We start from the raw sequence: 18,307 nt of genomic DNA, 5'->3' as shown, positions 1-18,307 counted from the left end.
GGGCTTAATGAGGCACTAAGTTTTTCGTCCTTTTTATAATATGTGACCGTATTCTGGGGCTCATCTGTTCGCCCCCTCTTTTGACATCATTATGCACCCCCTGGATCATACAATCGGATCCTAGTATTGCTCTTTATGGTTTTAACTTTTATTTTTTCACTATTTCTTTAGTTTTTATGAATTTATGCATGGATCAACATATCCCAGATACTTCCTCACGTGCCTCCACTCGGACCCTAAAGTCTCCAATGCATGCGTCTGATACAAAGGCATCTCTACTTCCATTAAGATGCACACAACATCTGATGAACAGAGGATCTTCCCTTGACCGCAAACAAAATAAGAACAATGGACTTTTTTTTTTTTTTTTTTTTTTTTAATTTATTAATTTTTTTTAATATACGTTTATGTGCACATACTCTGTATCGGCGGTTACATGCTGTGGGGAGCTGTATGGGTTAATCTTACCCAGCCGTGCGCATGCGCGCTGTTGACGCGGCGGCTCCTTCCCCTGCCTCGGCGTCTTTAGGCTTTCTGCAGCTGCGCGGTGAATTACTATTCCTGCGCGTGCGCAGTTACGCCTGACGCCGACGGCCGGTGCAGGACCTGCGGCTCACAGTGCGCAGGCGCCGCCTATGCTGGAGTGATTGGCCGGTTCACAACATGTGACCGGCCCCACAATCACCACCAATGGGATATAAAAGGTCCTTGCAGGGACATAGAGCCATCCCCTTGATAAAGCTGACATACTAAAAAGCGAAACGTACGTTGGGGCGCTCTTGGATGCGATCTAGTGCCACTTCCCCCATCTATCCTTTGGTGAGTGTTGTTCCTGCTGCATATTTGCACATTTTTGACCACTTGGTCAGAACATAGATATTTTATTTATTTTTTTTATTTGGAACATATTTTCCCCTTTACCTATCACTATCTATTATGTACTATTGGGGCATAGGTGGCGCTATTGATCTGGCACATCATCTGGTTTTAGTATCACTTTTTGCAATATATTTATATGACTTGATATGTTTTTGTAATAAAGCTTACTATTTTTTAACCCTAAATACTCCTGTTTCCTCCGATCTTCTACGAAGTGTTTTGTGTACGGACCCTGAACTTTACTGTTCAAGTTCACCCATCACTACTCATTTACAATCTGCAGCGTAAATTCACATACTGCAGAAATCTGTAGCGCCCGTCATTTACGCATTTGGTTGTCTACGTAGCGTGGGTAACCCATTTACAATCAGCAACGTATATTGACAGGTGTTGACTTCTGCGGATTTTCGTCCTTTAAAACTCTATTACGGTCTCATCCCTTACAGCAAAGTCTGCACTATTTGCTGTGGCTACGTCACTTCTCCATATGCCCCAAGGGTATGTGCACTCGACATCTTTTTCAATCAGGAAAACTAAACCTATTTCCTGCAATGTCAAAGTGACCTGCTATGCAGACGTTCAGTCTTTACATTTTTAAAGCACTTCAGGCTCCAAAAGCCGTGAAGCGCTGAAAAAAAGCAAGCTGACCATTCTTGGGGGGCACCTATTTAAGAATCCTCTCGCTAGTTTGGATATACAGTTTAACTTCTTGGTGACCAATATAACTCAAAACTGACCTGCGGTTAAGTGACTAGCACCTGCAGACAAGTGAAAATGTTCAGTACACTATAGCGGACACCCTTCTTCCTCAGCCATGATCAGTGTTGGCACCAACCATGGCCATTTATCCCCCAATAGGCTGCTGTCAATGGTGATTACAGCATCTAGATGGTTAACAGTGTGGGCGCTCCCTCTTTAACCCCATTAGCACCCTGACATTGTGATTGTGTGGTCCTGATAGTTACCATCCCTAGAGTCTGCCCGCTATAGGGGGCTGTTCAGATGTTGGCAACGTTTAGGTGGTAAAAATAACATTTTTCTTCCCCATCATGGCACTTTGTGTTAACTCCTGAAAAGCACCTGGAGGGTTAATAAGCTACCTGACAGCAGTTTTGAATATGTTGAGGGGCGCTGTTTTTAGAACACTGTCACTTTTGGGGATCTACCATTATATAAAGGTCCCAAAAGTCACTTTAAAAAAAATTCCCTAAAGCCGGATGCCCACGATCCGGAAGTGGCAGCGCTTTGGACGCAGCGTATCTTCACTGCGTCCAAAGCGTTGCCGTCTGTTGATCGCAGATAAATCCGCATGTGTTCACTGAACCGTGCTGGTTCACCACGTTCAATACATTGTATGGGTGACACTTCTCTTGTGGAGTCTCGCGTCTCTGCAAGAGAAATTAACATGCTACGCTGGACGGTGTCCACTGGAGATCCGCAGGCAGCTATGGATGCATAGTGGGCATTTCTAGAAATCCCATCCACTATTTCTTGTTTTCTAAAACAATCCACAGTGAGGAGATTGGAACAAAACAAAATCCTCTAAACTGCATGCTCGCAAACGCCAGAAGCCTGACAAACAAGATGGAAGAACTAGAAGCAGAAATATCTACAGGTAACTTTGACATAGTGGGAATAACCGAGACATGGTTAGATGAAAGCTATGACTGGGCAGTTAACTTACAGGGTTACAGTCTGTTTAGAAAGGATCGTAAAAATCGGAGAGGAGGAGGGGTTTGTCTCTATGTAAAGTCTTGTCTAAAGTCCACTTTAAGGGAGGATATTAGCGAAGGGAATGAGGATGTCGAGTCCATATGGGTTGAAATTCATGGAGGGAAAAATGGTAACAAAATTCTCATTGGGGTCTGTTACAAACCCCCAAATATAACAGAAAGCATGGAAAGTCTACTTCTAAAGCAGATAGATGAAGCTGCAACCCATAATGAGGTCCTGGTTATGGGGGACTTTAACTACCCGGATATTAACTGGGAAACAGAAACCTGTGAAACCCATAAAGGCAACAGGTTTCTGCTAATAACCAAGAAAAATTATCTTTCACAATTGGTGCAGAATCCAACCAGAGGAGCAGCACTTTTAGACCTAATACTATCTAATAGACCTGACAGAATAACAAATCTGCAGGTGGTTGGGCATTTAGGAAATAGCGACCACAATATTGTGCAGTTTCACCTGTCTTTCACTAGGGGGACTTGTCAGGGAGTCACAAAAACATTGAACTTTAGGAAGGCAAAGTTTGAACAGCTTAGAGATGCCCTTAATCTGGTAGACTGGGACAATATCCTCAGAAATGAGAATACAGATAATAAATGGGAAATGTTTAAGAACATCCTAAATAGGCAGTGTAAGCGGTTTATACCTTGTGGGAATAAAAGGACTAGAAATAGGAAAAACCCAATGTGGCTAAACAAAGAAGTAAGACAGGCAATTAACAGTAAAAAGAAAGCATTTGCACTACTAAAGCAGGATGGCACCATTGAAGCTCTAAAAAACTATAGGGAGAAAAATACTTTATCTAAAAAACTAATTAAAGCTGCCAAAAAGGAAACAGAGAAGCACATTGCTAAGGAGAGTAAAACTAATCCCAAACTTTTCTTCAACTATATCAATAGTAAAAGAATAAAAACTGAAAATGTAGGCCCCTTAAAAAATAGTGAGGAAAGAATGGTTGTAGATGACGAGGAAAAAGCTAACATATTAAACACCTTCTTCTCCACGGTATTCACGGTGGAAAATGAAATGCTAGGTGAAATCCCAAGAAACAATGAAAACCCTATATTAAGGGTCACCAATCTAACCCAAGAAGAAGTGCGAAACCGGCTAAATAAGATTAAAATAGATAAATCTCCGGGTCCGGATGGCATACACCCACGAGTACTAAGAGAACTAAGTAATGTAATAGATAAACCATTATTTCTTATTTTTAGTGACTCTATAGCGACAGGGTCTGTTCCGCAGGACTGGCGCATAGCAAATGTGGTGCCAATATTCAAAAAGGGCTCTAAAAGTGAACCTGGAAATTATAGGCCAGTAAGTCTAACCTCTATTGTTGGTAAAATATTTGAAGGGTTTCTGAGGGATGTTATTCTGGATTATCTCAATGAGAATAACTGTTTAACTCCATATCAGCATGGGTTTATGAGAAATCGCTCCTGTCAAACCAATCTAATCAGTTTTTATGAAGAGGTAAGCTATAGACTGGACCACGGTGAGTCATTGGACGTGGTATATCTCGATTTTTCCAAAGCGTTTGATACCGTGCCGCACAAGAGGTTGGTACACAAAATGAGAATGCTTGGTCTGGGGGAAAATGTGTGTAAATGGGTTAGTAACTGGCTTAGTGATAGAAAGCAGAGGGTGGTTATAAATGGTATAGTCTCTAACTGGGTCGCTGTGACCAGTGGGGTACCGCAGGGGTCGGTATTGGGACCTGTTCTCTTCAACATATTCATTAATGATCTGGTAGAAGGTTTACACAGTAAAATATCGATATTTGCAGATGATACAAAACTATGTAAAGCAGTTAATACAAGAGAAGATAGTATTCTGCTACAGATGGATCTGGATAAGTTGGAAACTTGGGCTGAAAGGTGGCAGATGAGGTTTAACAATGATAAATGTAAGGTTATACACATGGGAAGAGGGAATCAATATCACCATTACACACTGAACGGGAAACCACTGGGTAAATCTGACAGGGAGAAGGACTTGGGGATCCTAGTTAATGATAAACTTACCTGGAGCAGCCAGTGCCAGGCAGCAGCTGCCAAGGCAAACAGGATCATGGGGTGCATTAAAAGAGGTCTGGATACACATGATGAGAGCATTATACTGCCTCTGTACAAATCCCTAGTTAGACCGCACATGGAGTACTGTGTCCAGTTTTGGGCACCGGTGCTCAGGAAGGATATAATGGAACTAGAGAGAGTACAAAGGAGGGCAACAAAATTAATAAAGGGGATGGGAGAACTACAATACCCAGATAGATTAGCGAAATTAGGATTATTTAGTCTAGAAAAAAGACGACTGAGGGGCGATCTAATAACCATGTATAAGTATATAAGGGGACAATACAAATATCTCGCTGAGGATCTGTTTATACCAAGGAAGGTGACGGGCACAAGGGGGCATTCTTTGCGTCTGGAGGAGAGAAGGTTTTTCCACCAACATAGAAGAGGATTCTTTACTGTTAGGGCAGTGAGAATCTGGAATTGCTTGCCTGAGGAGGTGGTGATTGCGAACTCAGTCGAGGGGTTCAAGAGAGGCCTGGATGTCTTCCTGGAGCAGAACAATATTGTATCATACAATTATTAGGTTCTGTAGAAGGACGTAGATCTGGGTATTTATTATGATGGAATATAGGCTGAACTGGATGGACAAATGTCTTTTTTCGGCCTTACTAACTATGTTACTATGTTACTATGCTGCCATGTCTTTCTGCTGCGAGTTTAACGCTGCACAAATATACGGTGCAGCAATTATGGATTGTGGGCACATACCCTAAAAAATAAGTCTTATAAATTTCCTTCAAAAACTGAGAAATTGCTGCTACAATTTTCAAGTTTTTTAACATCCTAAGGAAATAGAATGACGTTTTACAGATGGTGCTGATGTAAAGCAGACCTGAAGGAAATGTTTACTATTTACAATTCACAACAATCTCAATCACTGGAATACGTTGAAACATTTCGAGAGATATTGCCACATATAGTGACACTTGAGACTTGATAAATGTGGTCTGGTCACAAAGGGTTAAGGGGGGTGGGGATCTGCCAAAGACGACTCTTCAGGAAAAACGCAATTGTGTGCACATAGCCTTAGAGGACAGTTTATTGTCTTGTCTTCTTTACACCGTAGCTACTTCCAAATGAGAGAAGATTACTCATGTCAGTGGAAAACCCCAAGAAGTGACCCGGTTTTGGAAGCTGCACCCCTCACAAAATTAATTTACAGTGAAGGTAATTATTTTTTCCCCATAGATGTTTCAAAGAAACTGGGTTGCAGCTGGTGGTGCATAATGATTAGAAGAAAAAAAAATTCCCCAAATTATTTTTGCCTGGACATATGACAGGGTTCGGGAAGAAGAGATCACCAATTTGTTTTTTTCTTTTATTTTACTCGCTTACATAGTGCCATTAATTCCACAGCGCTTTACAGACATTATCATCACTGTCCCCGTTGGGGCTCACAATCTAATTCCCTATGAGTATGTCTTTGGACTGTGGGGGGAAACCGGAGAACCCGGAGGAAACTCGCAAACACGGGGAGAACATACAATCTCCTTACAGATGTTGTCCTTGGTGGGGTTTCAACCCAGGACCCCAGAGCAGCAAATCAACATTGCTACCCACTGAGCCACCGTGCTGCCTATACACAGGATCCCTGTTCTCCCCTCCACTTCTAAACGCTCGGGCACCATGCTTACAGGAGGTTAAATTACAATGATTGGAGCTCGCTCCGACCATGGTAATTAGAGGTGGGCTCCGCTGTTGATTCCCTTTCATATGCACATGCTCTGTCAGGACAGGCTTAAAAATAAATCTGAGAGCCATAACTTTTATTTTTCTGTCTGTAAAGCACAGTGAGCTGTTGTTTTTTTTCTTTTGTTTTTTTTTTTTTAAATCCATCTCTCTGCGGTCTCTGTGACATAAAGGTAATCATTTTCCACTTTATGCCATTGTCAGGTGTTTTATCTGCTGTTGGGCTTCTGCACTGTTCCTCATGCAGTTTTACAGTGTATTTTTTGGCTTGTACACCTCTCACCTTCACTTGCTGTGCAGCCTAACACCACAATGCTGCATCTTGCATTAAACCCACATTGCACAGCAGCGATGTGTCTACTGGCACCCATTCGGCATAAGAACGCTTTGTTGAGGGACCTGTTTTCAGCTCACGGCTGAGCGACATTCTTGTAACCCCCAATGTGGAGCTTGTTAGGTTTTCGGGCTCTTGCCAGGTAAATATTCAGTCTGGTTCACCAACATGTTCAAGGTTTAGTATTATTAAATGGAAGGTTTGCTCATATGTACTCCTGTCTCCATTCCAAATTAACACTCCTCTAGTGCCCCCCCCTTGTCTAAAAGGTGGTAGTAATAATTAATAATGAAAAAAAAATTGAAGGGAACTATTAGTGAGCGATTGTGCTCCGATAAGGTGATATCTGAGCGTGCTCGTATGCTAACTAGTGATGAGCGAATATACTCGTTACTAGAGATTTCCAGAGCACGCTCAGGGGTCCTCCGAGTATATTTTAGTGCTCGGAGATTGTTTTCCTCACTTCAGCTGAATGATTTACATCTGTTAGCCAGCTTGATTACATGTGGGGATTCCCTAGCAACCAGGCAACCCCCACATGTACTTATGCTGGCTAACAGATGTAAATCATTCAGCTGCCATGAGGAAAACTAAATCTCCGAGCACTAAAAAATACTCGGAGGACCCCGAGCATGCTCGAGAAATCTCGAGTATATTCGCTCACCACTAATGCTAACCAAGAGTCTTTGGTGTTCTCAAAAAAATATGTTGGAGTCCCGGCACCTGTTCGCCAGCCGCAACGCATACATGGATTTCCTGTTTGTTACACCGTCCCTGCATGTGTTGCAGTTCTCGAATAGCCGCGAGACATGTAGCCGCTGGGACGCAAGCATATTTTTCGAGCACACCGGAGACACTTGGTTAGCATGCACAGATAACACTTTATCCGAGCACGTTCGCTCATCTCTACAGGGAACCTTTCGCCATTCTTACCCTGCTAAACCACCACCATGTATGTATAGCCACCTTTTCCTGCATTCTTCTGAGCCCCTTTATGGGGCTTATTGCTTTCTGAATTAATATGAAATTAATGTTGAAGCTGTGCTCATGGAGGAGCTCCATAATTCCAGTCTGAAATCTAGTTGGTGTGTGTGTGTTTCATTGGGCTTACGTCCCTATATACCACCAAGGTTGCATGTTTGGCCTGTAAATGTGGAGCTCCTCCACAGCGATTAGTGTGGCCACACAGTTTCCTCCCTGGGCATGTGCAGTGCGCCAATGAAGCCCCCATCTTAATTCTGCATTCCCGAAGTGGAGAATATTTTATTTTTTACTAATTTTTATAGTGCCATTAATTCCACAGGGCTCTAGAAACATTAGAATAACTCCCATGTGCGAGATTTGCAGAGGCAGTGGTGACGTCGCAGAGAGGGATTTACGTAATGAGAGGAGTCTGGGGAATTCAGCGCGCCACCCCAACTAGTCGGCCCCAGTTTACATAGCACAACTACTGCTTTAAAGTTGATGTTGTAATAATTTGTCAATCAAAAAGTCACATAAAGAGCGTCCTGATGTAGGGACAGACTTTGATTCCAGCATTGTGTCCCTTACTGGGCTGTCTCTTTGATACAATCATTGTTTTCTGTGCTGCAGATCTAGCAGTTCTCCCAATGCTGAGCTGTTTTTCCCACTCACAGGACTGGCAGCTGTGTCCACTATCTCTCTAATCTGGCAATCCGGGCTGGGGCGAGCTTACACAGATCTGGAGGACTACCTGGCACAAGATGCCTAGTCCTGTAATGATGATCTCCTATGGATAAAACACTTGATTTTATTGAAAGATGCAACAAGCAGCCCAGTTGGTGACAAATAGGGCTGAGACCCCCGATTCCAGCTATCACACTGAACTCAAATTGCATTGTGAAAACCTGCTGACAGACTCCTGTTTAATTAAAATTCTGGATATAATGTTTAGTAATCACATAGAGCTGATTATTCTATACTCTATATGTATGAGCGGTCAGGGACCATTTCTTCCATGTAGTAAATTCCTACAAATATAAAAGGGCCTGTGTTCAGCACAGAGTTCAGTCAGTGGACGAAAGCAGAAATCACAATAAGCCCTTGTCTCCTGCCAGCAGCAAATGTGCAGACCAATATTATTGGTTTTAATCATTTTCTGTGTGGACAGGTCGGATTTGAGTACAGAATGTGCTCGTATCATGTTTTGACCCAAATCTGTATTGCTAGACAAGGCCTCTTAAGCTGCTTGCACTGAGAAATAAGGCAGTAGTATGATGTAAGCATGTCACCATGATGGGCACTATGACAAGTAATGGCTCACCAAACTGTGTCTGTCCCCTTAGGGTTACCTGTACACCCCTGCATGTCACAGGATTGACGTTTCCACTCTTTTCTGTCTCTCCAGGCACATAATGATAGCCTCAATTTGGATTTGAAACGGATTACATAGTAAAATGCCCAAAACCTTGTCTACGAAGGTCATTCCCAGCGAGAACTCAGACAGTGACTGCAACATCATGGTTGAGAAACAATCAGGACGAAAGGTAAGAGGAGAAAACTGCTGCAAAGGCACCAGATGTTTTCATTTGTTTTTCCCTAAATAGGTTGTTTTTGTGAAATCCATCCTATTTTTCCATGTCTCCAGCAGCTGGCTCGGGATGTTCCGGATGTCTTTCTGTGCTTGCTGGAATGCACGGAAAACAGCTGGTGAATTTATCTCGTTCTACACTTTGCCTCTTCATTCCTCTGTCACCATACATGCATACCCGGTGTGTGATACATGTCATAATAATACTCTGCTCACATCCAGTGATTAGCCCTGCGTGTGTTTGTTCTCCAGCCAAATGCATTTATTGCTAAAAGGGCTTAGGCTAGTTTAAAAGTGTTAAAAGAAATATTCACCCCTCCCTAAGGGTATGTGTCCACGTTCAGGATTGCATCAGGATTTTACGCAGGTAAAATCTGGACCAAATCTGCACCTGAGGTCACTGGCAGGTCACCTGCGTTGTTCATGCGTTGTTTCAGCATTGCAAGGACATGCGTTCTGAAAAGACGCGCCGCATGTCCGTTTCCACGGGTATGCCTCATGCGTCTTTAAATGCATAGTGGAGACGGTATTTTATTAAATCCCCTCCACTATGCTGTAACATCTGGACGCTGCGTGTTTGATGCTGCGGCTCTTCGCAGCGTTTCCTGAACGTGGAAACATTCCCTTACACGACCCCTTCTTGCACTTCTGCGGTCCATAATGGGTTGTGCTGCTTTATCCTGTCTATGAACAGGTCAATGAGGACCGGGTACACCCACAATGGTACCTGTGGGGGATTTGAGGGTGAATCTATAATAATTTTTTTTAATCTTTTCTGGATGTTTTTAAAGAAGCCTCTTCATCAGTTTTTATTCTTTTAACCCCTTCACGAACGCTGATATGCCTTTTAACCCCTTCATGACCCAGCCTATTTTGACCTTAATGACCTGGCCGTTTTTTGCAATTCTGACCAGGGTCCCTTTATGAGGTAATAACTCAGGAACGCTTCAACGGATCCTAGCGGTTCTGAGATTGTTTTTTCGTGACATATTGGGCTTCATGTTAGTGGTAAATTTAGGTCAATAAATTCTGCGTTTATTTGTGATAAAAACGGAAATTTGGCGAAAATTTTGAAAATTTCGCAATTTTCACATTTTGAATTTTTATTCTGTTAAACCAGAGAGTTATGTGACACAAAATAGTTAATAAATAACATTTCCCACATGTATACTTTACACCAGCACAATTTTGGAAACAACATTTTTTTTTGCTAGGAAGTTATAAGAGTTAAAATTTGACCAGCGATTTCTCATTTTTACAACGAAATTTACAAAACCATTTTTTTTAGGGACCACCTCACATTTGAAGTCAGTTTGAGGGGTCTATATGGATGAAAATACCCAAAAGTGACACCATTCTAAAAAATGCACCCCTCAAGGTACTCAAACCCACATTCCAGAAGTTTTTTAACCCTTCAGGTGCTTCACAGCAGCAGAAGCAACATGGAAGGAAAAAATGAACATTTAACTTTTTAGTCACAAAAATTATCTTTTAGCAACATTTTTTTTATTTTCCCAATGGTACAAGGAGAAACTGAACCACGAAAGTTGTTGTCCAATTTGTCCTGAGTACGCTGATACCTCATATGTGGGGGTAAACCAATGTTTGGGCGCACGGCAGGGCTTGGAAGGGAAGGAGCGCCATTTGACTTTTTGAATGAAAAATTGGCTCCACTCTTTAGCGGACACCATGTCACGTTTGGAGAGCCCCCGTGTGCCTAAAAATTGGAGCTCCCCCACACGTGACCCCATTTTGGAAACTAGACGCCCCAAGGAACTTATCTAGATGCATAGTGAGAACTTTGAACCCCCGGGGGCTTCACAAATTGATCCGTAAAAATGAAAAAGTACTTTTTTTTCACAAAAAAATTCTTTTAGCCTCAATTTTTTTCATTTTCACATGGGCAACAGGATAAAATGGATCCTAAAATTTGTTGGGCAATTTCTCATGAGTACACCGATACCTCACATGTGGAGGTAAACCACTGTTTGGGCACATGGTAAGGTTCGGAAGGGAAGGAGCGCCATTTGACTCTTTGAATGAAAAATTATCTCCATCGTTAGCGGACACCATGTCGTGTTTGGAGAGCCCCCGTGTGCCTAAACATTGGAGCTCCCCCACAAATGACCCCATTTTGGAAACTAGACCCCCCAAGGAACTTATCTAGATGCATATTGAGCACTTTAAACCCTCAGGTGCTTCACAAATTGATCTGTAAAAATGAAAAAGTACTTTTTTTTTTCACAAAAAAATTCTTTTCGCCTCAGTTTTTCATTTTCACATGGGCAATAGGATAAAATGAATCCTAAAATTTGTTGGGCAATTTCTCCAGAGTACGCCGATACCTCATATGTGGGGGTAAACCACTGTTTGGGCACACGGCAGGGCTCGGAAGGGAAGGCGCGCCATTTGACTTTTTGAATGGAAAATTAGCTCCAATTGTTAGCGGACACCATGTCGCGTTTAGAGAGCCCCTGTGTGCCTATGCATTGGAGCTCCCCCACAAGTGACCCCATTTTGGAAACTAGACCCCCCAAGGAACTTATCTAGATGCATATTGAGCACTTTAAACCCCCAGGTGCTTCACAGAAGTTTATAATGCAGAGCCATGAAAATAAAAAATAATTTTTCTTTCCTCAAAAATGATTTTTAGCCTGGAATTTCCTATTTTGCCAAGGGTAATAGGAGAAATTGGACCGCAAATGTTGTTGTCCAGTTTGTCCTGAGTACGCTGATACCCCATATGTGGGGGTAAACCACTGTTTGGGCGCACGGCAGGGCTCGGAAGGGAAGGCACGCCAATTGGCTTTTTAAATGGAAAATTAGCTCCAATCATTAGCGGACACCATGTCACGTTTGGAGAGCCCCTGTGTGCCTAAACATTGGAGATCCCCCACATATGACCCCATTTTGGAAACTAGACCCCCAAAGGAACTAATCTAGATGTGTGGTGAGGACTTTGAACTTCCAAGTGCTTCACAGAAGTTTATAACGCAGAGCCATGAAAATAAAATAAAAATTTTATTTTCTCTAAAATGATCTTTTAGCCTGCAATTTATTATTTTCCCAAGGGTAACAGGAGAAATTTGACCCCAAAAGTTGTTGTACAGTTTCTCCTGAGTACGCTGATACCCCATATGTGGGGGTAAACCACAGTTTGGGCACATGTCGGGGCTCGAAAGTCAAGTAGTGACATTTTGAAATGCAGACTTTGATGGAATGCTCTGCGGGCGTTACGTTGCGTTTGCAGAGCCCCTGATGTGGCTAAACAGTAGAAACCCCCCACAAGTGACCCCATTTTAGAAACTAGACCCCGAAAGGAACTTATCTAGATGTGAGGTGAGCACTTTGAACCCCCAAGTGCTTCACAGAAGTTTATAACACAGAGCAGTGAAAATAATAAATACGTTTTCTTTCCTCAAAAATAATTTTTTAGCCCAGAATTTTTTATTTTCCCAAGGGTTACAGGAGAAATTGGACCCCAAAAGTTGTTGTCCAGTTTCTCCTGAGTACGCTGATACCCCATATGTGGGGGTAAACCACTGTTTGGGCACACGTCGGGGCTCAGAAGGGAAGTAGTGACTTTTGAAATGCAGACTTTGATGGAATGGTCTGCGGGCGTCACGTTGCGTTTGCAGAGCCCCTGGTGTGCCTAAACAGTAGAAACCCCCCACAAGTGACCCCATTTTGGAAACTAGACCCCCCAAGGAACTTATCTAGATATGTGGTGAGCACTTTGAACCCCCAAGTGCTTCACAGACGTTTACAACGCAGAGCCGTGAAAATAAAAAATCATTTTTCTTTCCTCAAAAATGATGTTTTAGCAAGCAATTTTTTATTTTCTCAAGGGTAACAGGAGAAATTGGACCCCAGTAATTGTTGCCCAGTTTGTCCTGAGTACGCTGATACCCCATATGTGGGGGTAAACCACTGTTTGGGCACATGTCGGGGCTCGGAAGTCAAGTAGTGACGTTTTGAAATGCAGACTTTGATGGAATGGTCTGCGGGCGTCACGTTGCGTTTGCAGAGCCCCTGGTGTGCCTAAACAGTAGAAACCCCCCACAAGTGACCCCATTTTGGAAACTAGACCCCCCAAGGAACTTATCTAGATATGTGGTGAGCACTTTGAACCCCCAAGTGCTTCACAGACGTTTACAACGCAGAGCCGTGAAAATAAAAAATCATTTTACTTTCCTCAAAAATGATGTTTTAGCAAGCAATTTTTTATTTTCTCAAGGGTAACAGGAGAAATTGGACCCCAGTAATTGTTGCCCAGTTTGTCCTGAGTACACTGATACCCCATATGTGGGGGTAAACCACTGTTTGGGCACACGTCGGGGCTCGGAAGGGAAGGAGCACCATTTGACTTTTTGAATAAAAGATTGGCTGGAATCAATGGTGGCGCCATGTTGCGTTTGGAGACCCCCTGATGTGCCTAAACAGTGGAAACCCCTCAATTCTTACGCCAACACACCCCTAACCCTTATCCCAACTGTAGCCGTAACCCTAACCACAACCCTAACCGCAACACACCCCTAACCACAACCCTAACCCCAACACACCCCTAACCCTAACCACAACCCTAATTCCAACCCAACCCTAACCCTAAGGCTATGTACCCACGTTGCGGATTCGTGTGAGATTTTTCCGCACCATTTTTGAAAAATCCGCGGGTAAAAGGCACTGCGTTTTACCTGCGGATTTCACCTGCGGATTCCTATTGAGGAATAGGTGTAAAACGCTGCGGAATCCGCACAAAGAATTGACATGCTGCGGAAAATACAACGCAGCGTTTCCGTGCGGTATTTTCCGCACCATGGGCACAGCGGATTTGGTTTTCCATAGGTTTACATGGTACTGTAAACCTGATGGAACACTGCTGCGGATCCGCAGCGGCCAATCCGCTGCGGATCCGCAGCCAAATCCGCACCGTGTGCACATAGCCTAATTCTAAAGGTATGTGCACACGCTTTGGAAAACGCTGCGGATCCGCAGCAGTTTCCCATGAGTTTACATTTCAATGTAAACCTATGGGAAACAAAAATCGCTGTACACATGCTGCGGAAAAACTGCACGGAAACGCAGCGGTTTACATTCCGCAGCATGTCACTTCTTTCTGCGGATTCCACAGCGGTTTTACAACTGCTCCAATAGAAAATCGCAGTTGTAAAACCGCAGTGAAATGCGCAGAAAAACCGCGGTAAATCTGCCATAAATCCGCAGCGGTTTAGCACTGCGGATTTATCAAATCCGCTGCAGAAAAATCCGCAGAGGACCAGAATACGTGTGCACATACCGAAACCCTAACCCTAACCCTACCCCTAACCCTACCCCTACCCCTACCCCTAACCCTACCCCTAACCCTACCCCTAACCCTACCCCTAACCCTACCCCTACCCCTACCCCTAACCCTACCCCTAACCCTAACCCTAACCCTAACCCTAACCCTAACCCTAACCCTAGTTCTAACTCCAACCTTAGTGAAAAAAAAAAAAAATTCTTTATTTTATTATTGTCCCTATCTATGGGGGACAAATGGGGGGGGTCATTTACTGTTTTTTTATTTTGACCACTGTGATAGATTATATCACAGTGATCAAAATTCACATTGGAACGAATCTGCCGGCCGGCAGATTCGGCGGGCGCACTGCGCATGCGCCCGCCATTTTGGAACATGGCGGCGCTCGGGGAAGAAGACTGACGGACCCCGCCAGGATCGGTAAGTATAAGGGGGGGAGATCAGGGCACAGGGGGGGGAGATCAGGGCACGGGGGGGCGTCGGAGCACGGGGGGGGGAGGGATCGGAGCATGGGGGAGAGTGATCGGTGTGCGGGCGGGTGGATCGGTGTGCAGGGGGGGGGATCGGTGTGCAGGGGGGGTGGTTCGGAGCACGGGGGGGGATCGGAGTGCGGGGGGGTTTGATTGGAGCACGGGGGGGTGTGATTGGAGCACGGGGGAGCGGACAGGAGGACGGGGGAGCGGAGCACAGGACGGAGGGGAGCGGGCCACAGATCGGGGGGCTGGGGGGGCGATCGGAGGGGTGGGGTGGGGGCACATTAGTATTTCCAGCCATGGCCGATGATATTGCAGCATCGGCCATGGCTGGATTGTAATATTTCACCATTTTTTTAGGTGAAATATTACAAATCGCTCTGATTGGCAGTTTCACTTTCAACAGCCAATCAGAGCGATCGTAGCCACGAGGGGGTGAAGCCACCCCCCCTGGGCTAAACTACCACTCCCCCTGTCCCTGCAGATCGGGTGAAATGGGAGTTAACCCTTTCACCCGATCTGCAGGGACGCGATCTTTCTGTGACACAGCATATGCGTCACAGGTCGGATTGGCACCGACTTTCATGACGCATACGCTGTGTCACAGGTCGGGAAGGGGTTAAAGGCGGCAGTTAAGGGGCCTTATTCCTCAGCGCTGCTTTTTAATGGTGCAGTGAAATAAGGGTATAGTGCCCCCCTAGTGTCAGAAAATCTCCAGGGTCTCAACTACCGGGGGTAGCTGAGAATCCGGAGAACATGATTCGAGTCGTTTTTTTACCATCCCCAGTCCTGTGATCGCCTCTTTCTCCGTCCCCTGGTGCTCGGCATCTTCGTTCTAGAAGAAAATTGCTGGCGCAGTTCGCTCGCCGAGATCTGCCGGCCGGCACCTGTCAACAATAGATTTTCCTATTCAATCATGTTGATCACTGTGATAGACCGTATTCTAGTGATCAAAATAAAAAAAAAAGTAGTAAATCGAACCCCCTTGGGTAAAAGTAATAAAATTTAATTTTTTTTTAATTTTTTTCCATTTGGGGGGGGGGGGGAGGCTAGAGTTAGGCTGGGTTCACATTGCGCTAGGTGTGTCCGTCTAACGGACTCGTTTTTAAGTAGTAAAAACGCAATGTAACGCACATACTAACGCGCCCATAGACTTGCATTGTCTGACGCATCGTGACGCATCCCTAAATTGGTATGCGTTTGTCACATAACGTTTTTTTTCTGACGGACCTTCAACGCGGCTTGCAGCGTTTTCGGGTCCGGCCAAGCTAACGCACTACAAACGGAAGCGTTCATTCTGCCATAGAAGGCTATGGCAAACGCAGTCAGACGCAAATTATGAAAAATTTCCAAATAGGACCACACGTTTTAATAGCGTTTGAGGGTGGTCACATGTGGTCATGTGACAGGAAATGTGATTTCGGCCATTAAAATATCCCACTCACACAAAGTCTCCTGCACGTGACAGAGTGTTTTGCCGTAGCTCTTATAAAATGTAAGTACATTTCTATATATTATATATCTCTGTATACATCATGGGAGTCTGTAATGTCCGTCGGATGTGTGTGTACTAAAAATGTATTGTTTTGTTGCACACAGATGTCGGATACAGATGTCAGCAGCAGCAGCGTGTCTGCGATTTTTTTCTTCTGAGTCGGTAGGCTTGCACTTTAAAAAACCATGTTGTGTGAAACTCCATTGTATTGAGCTAGGCATAACAATCCTGTTTATTGTTTTATTGTGAATAGGAGTCTTCTGAGCCCGAGGCTGCTAGACCTCCCCCCAAAAAACACGCCAAAACAACAAAGGTACATAGCACACATGTTGAATTTTTCAGGCATAAATTTATTGATCCAATGAATGTTAACATTATTTAATGTTAAAATATTTTTTTTTACATTTTACATACACAATAAGTTGTGGCACAAGGAGGACAAAAAAGAAAAAAGGTCCCTAGACGTCTGTCGTCGCCACAACTGCCAGTGGTAAATATAAAACTAGAAATATTCTATCCAATATTTACCAACAATCTATCTATTCACTTTCTATCTACTATATCTATAAACTATCTATCAACTATCTATCGCTCCATCTATTTGTCTATCTATATCTATGTATCTATCTATCAATATCTATGTATCTATCTATATCTATCTATCTATATCTATGTATCTATCTATATATCAATATCTATGTATCTATCTATCTATATCTATATATGTATCTATCTATCTATATATCTATCTATCAATATCTATGTATCTATCTATATATCTATCTATCAATATCTATGTATCTATCTATCTATCTACATCTATCTATCTATCTATATATCAATATATCGCTATATCTATGTATCTATCTCTGTATATATGAATATGGCCATCCAGTGAAATTGACACTATCAACATAACGTTTTGTGTTTACATAGTCCAAGTCAGCGACAAAAAAAAAGGATTGTCGTTGACGAAGAGCCATTGACTATCCACAATGAGACACTTATTAACCTTGTGGAAGCCAACCCCTCCATATGGGACCAGAGCGACAGCTCCCACCATGACATCGTGAAGAACCGGAAGTTGTGGGATCAAATAATCTGTCACTTTGATCCCCGATACATGGAGAAGTCGACAACCTCAAAGAGAAAAATTGGTAAATATTGGTGACGTAACATCGGAAAATGTTTAAAAAAAAATAAAAATTTCTATCCTATCAACCTATCCACTTGTTGTCTGCTATCTATCTCTCAATTATCAACTATCTGTACACTATATATCTATCTATCTATACACTATTTCTACACTATTTCTTATCTAACAACTATCTATCTACTATTTATATATCAACTATCGTAGCAAACTATGAACAATTTTTCCTATATCTTAACACAATCTACTATTTTTATTTTATTTTTTTTATTTATTTAAAGCCGATGCTGTCCATACCCGTTGGAAGTCCATCCGCGATTGCTTTGTCCGTGACTACCGAAACAGTCAGAATGCACCAAGCGGATCAAGTGGCAAACGGGTGACACCGTATGTGCATTATGACCAACTGCTCTTTCTTCAGAAAACAGTGTCTCAGCGCTCGTAAGTACAAGAAGGTCTGTGTGCGAGACTAAATTGTTTAAAGGAAAATAAGTAATTTTTGTTTTTGGGTTACAGCACGATATGCAGTACCGCTGCTCCTAGACCAGCAGAGGAACTTGAGCCTTCTTCAGTGGAACCAACGCAACCTGAAGATGTGTCTGGCATCAGCGAGCCACGATCTGCG

The 18,307-nt window shown here is 43.3% G+C and overlaps 1 protein-coding gene across 5 annotated transcripts in view; it reads left to right on the top strand.

Moving 5' to 3' along the window:
- ANKRD12 (ankyrin repeat domain 12) overlaps positions 1-18,307 on the top strand; it is a 198,865-nt gene that overhangs the window by 83,099 nt on the left and 97,459 nt on the right. For 4 of the 5 annotated variants that reach the window (XR_011314080.1, XM_069731056.1, XM_069731054.1 and 1 more), the window contains exon 2: positions 9,080-9,218. Coding sequence is in view for 4 of the 5 variants with exons in the window: in XM_069731056.1 (XP_069587157.1) it covers positions 9,129-9,218 (90 nt within the window). In the remaining variant the exon portion in view is untranslated. Of the gene's footprint in view, positions 1-5,754; positions 5,856-9,079; positions 9,219-18,307 lie in introns of all 5 variants that reach the window. The other variant, XM_069731055.1, reaches the window with a different exon arrangement.

Source organism: Ranitomeya imitator, chromosome 6 (genome assembly GCF_032444005.1).
Source record: "Ranitomeya imitator isolate aRanImi1 chromosome 6, aRanImi1.pri, whole genome shotgun sequence".
NCBI lineage: Eukaryota > Metazoa > Chordata > Amphibia > Anura > Dendrobatidae > Ranitomeya > Ranitomeya imitator.
This window is presented reverse-complemented; position numbering and strand designations above follow the sequence as displayed.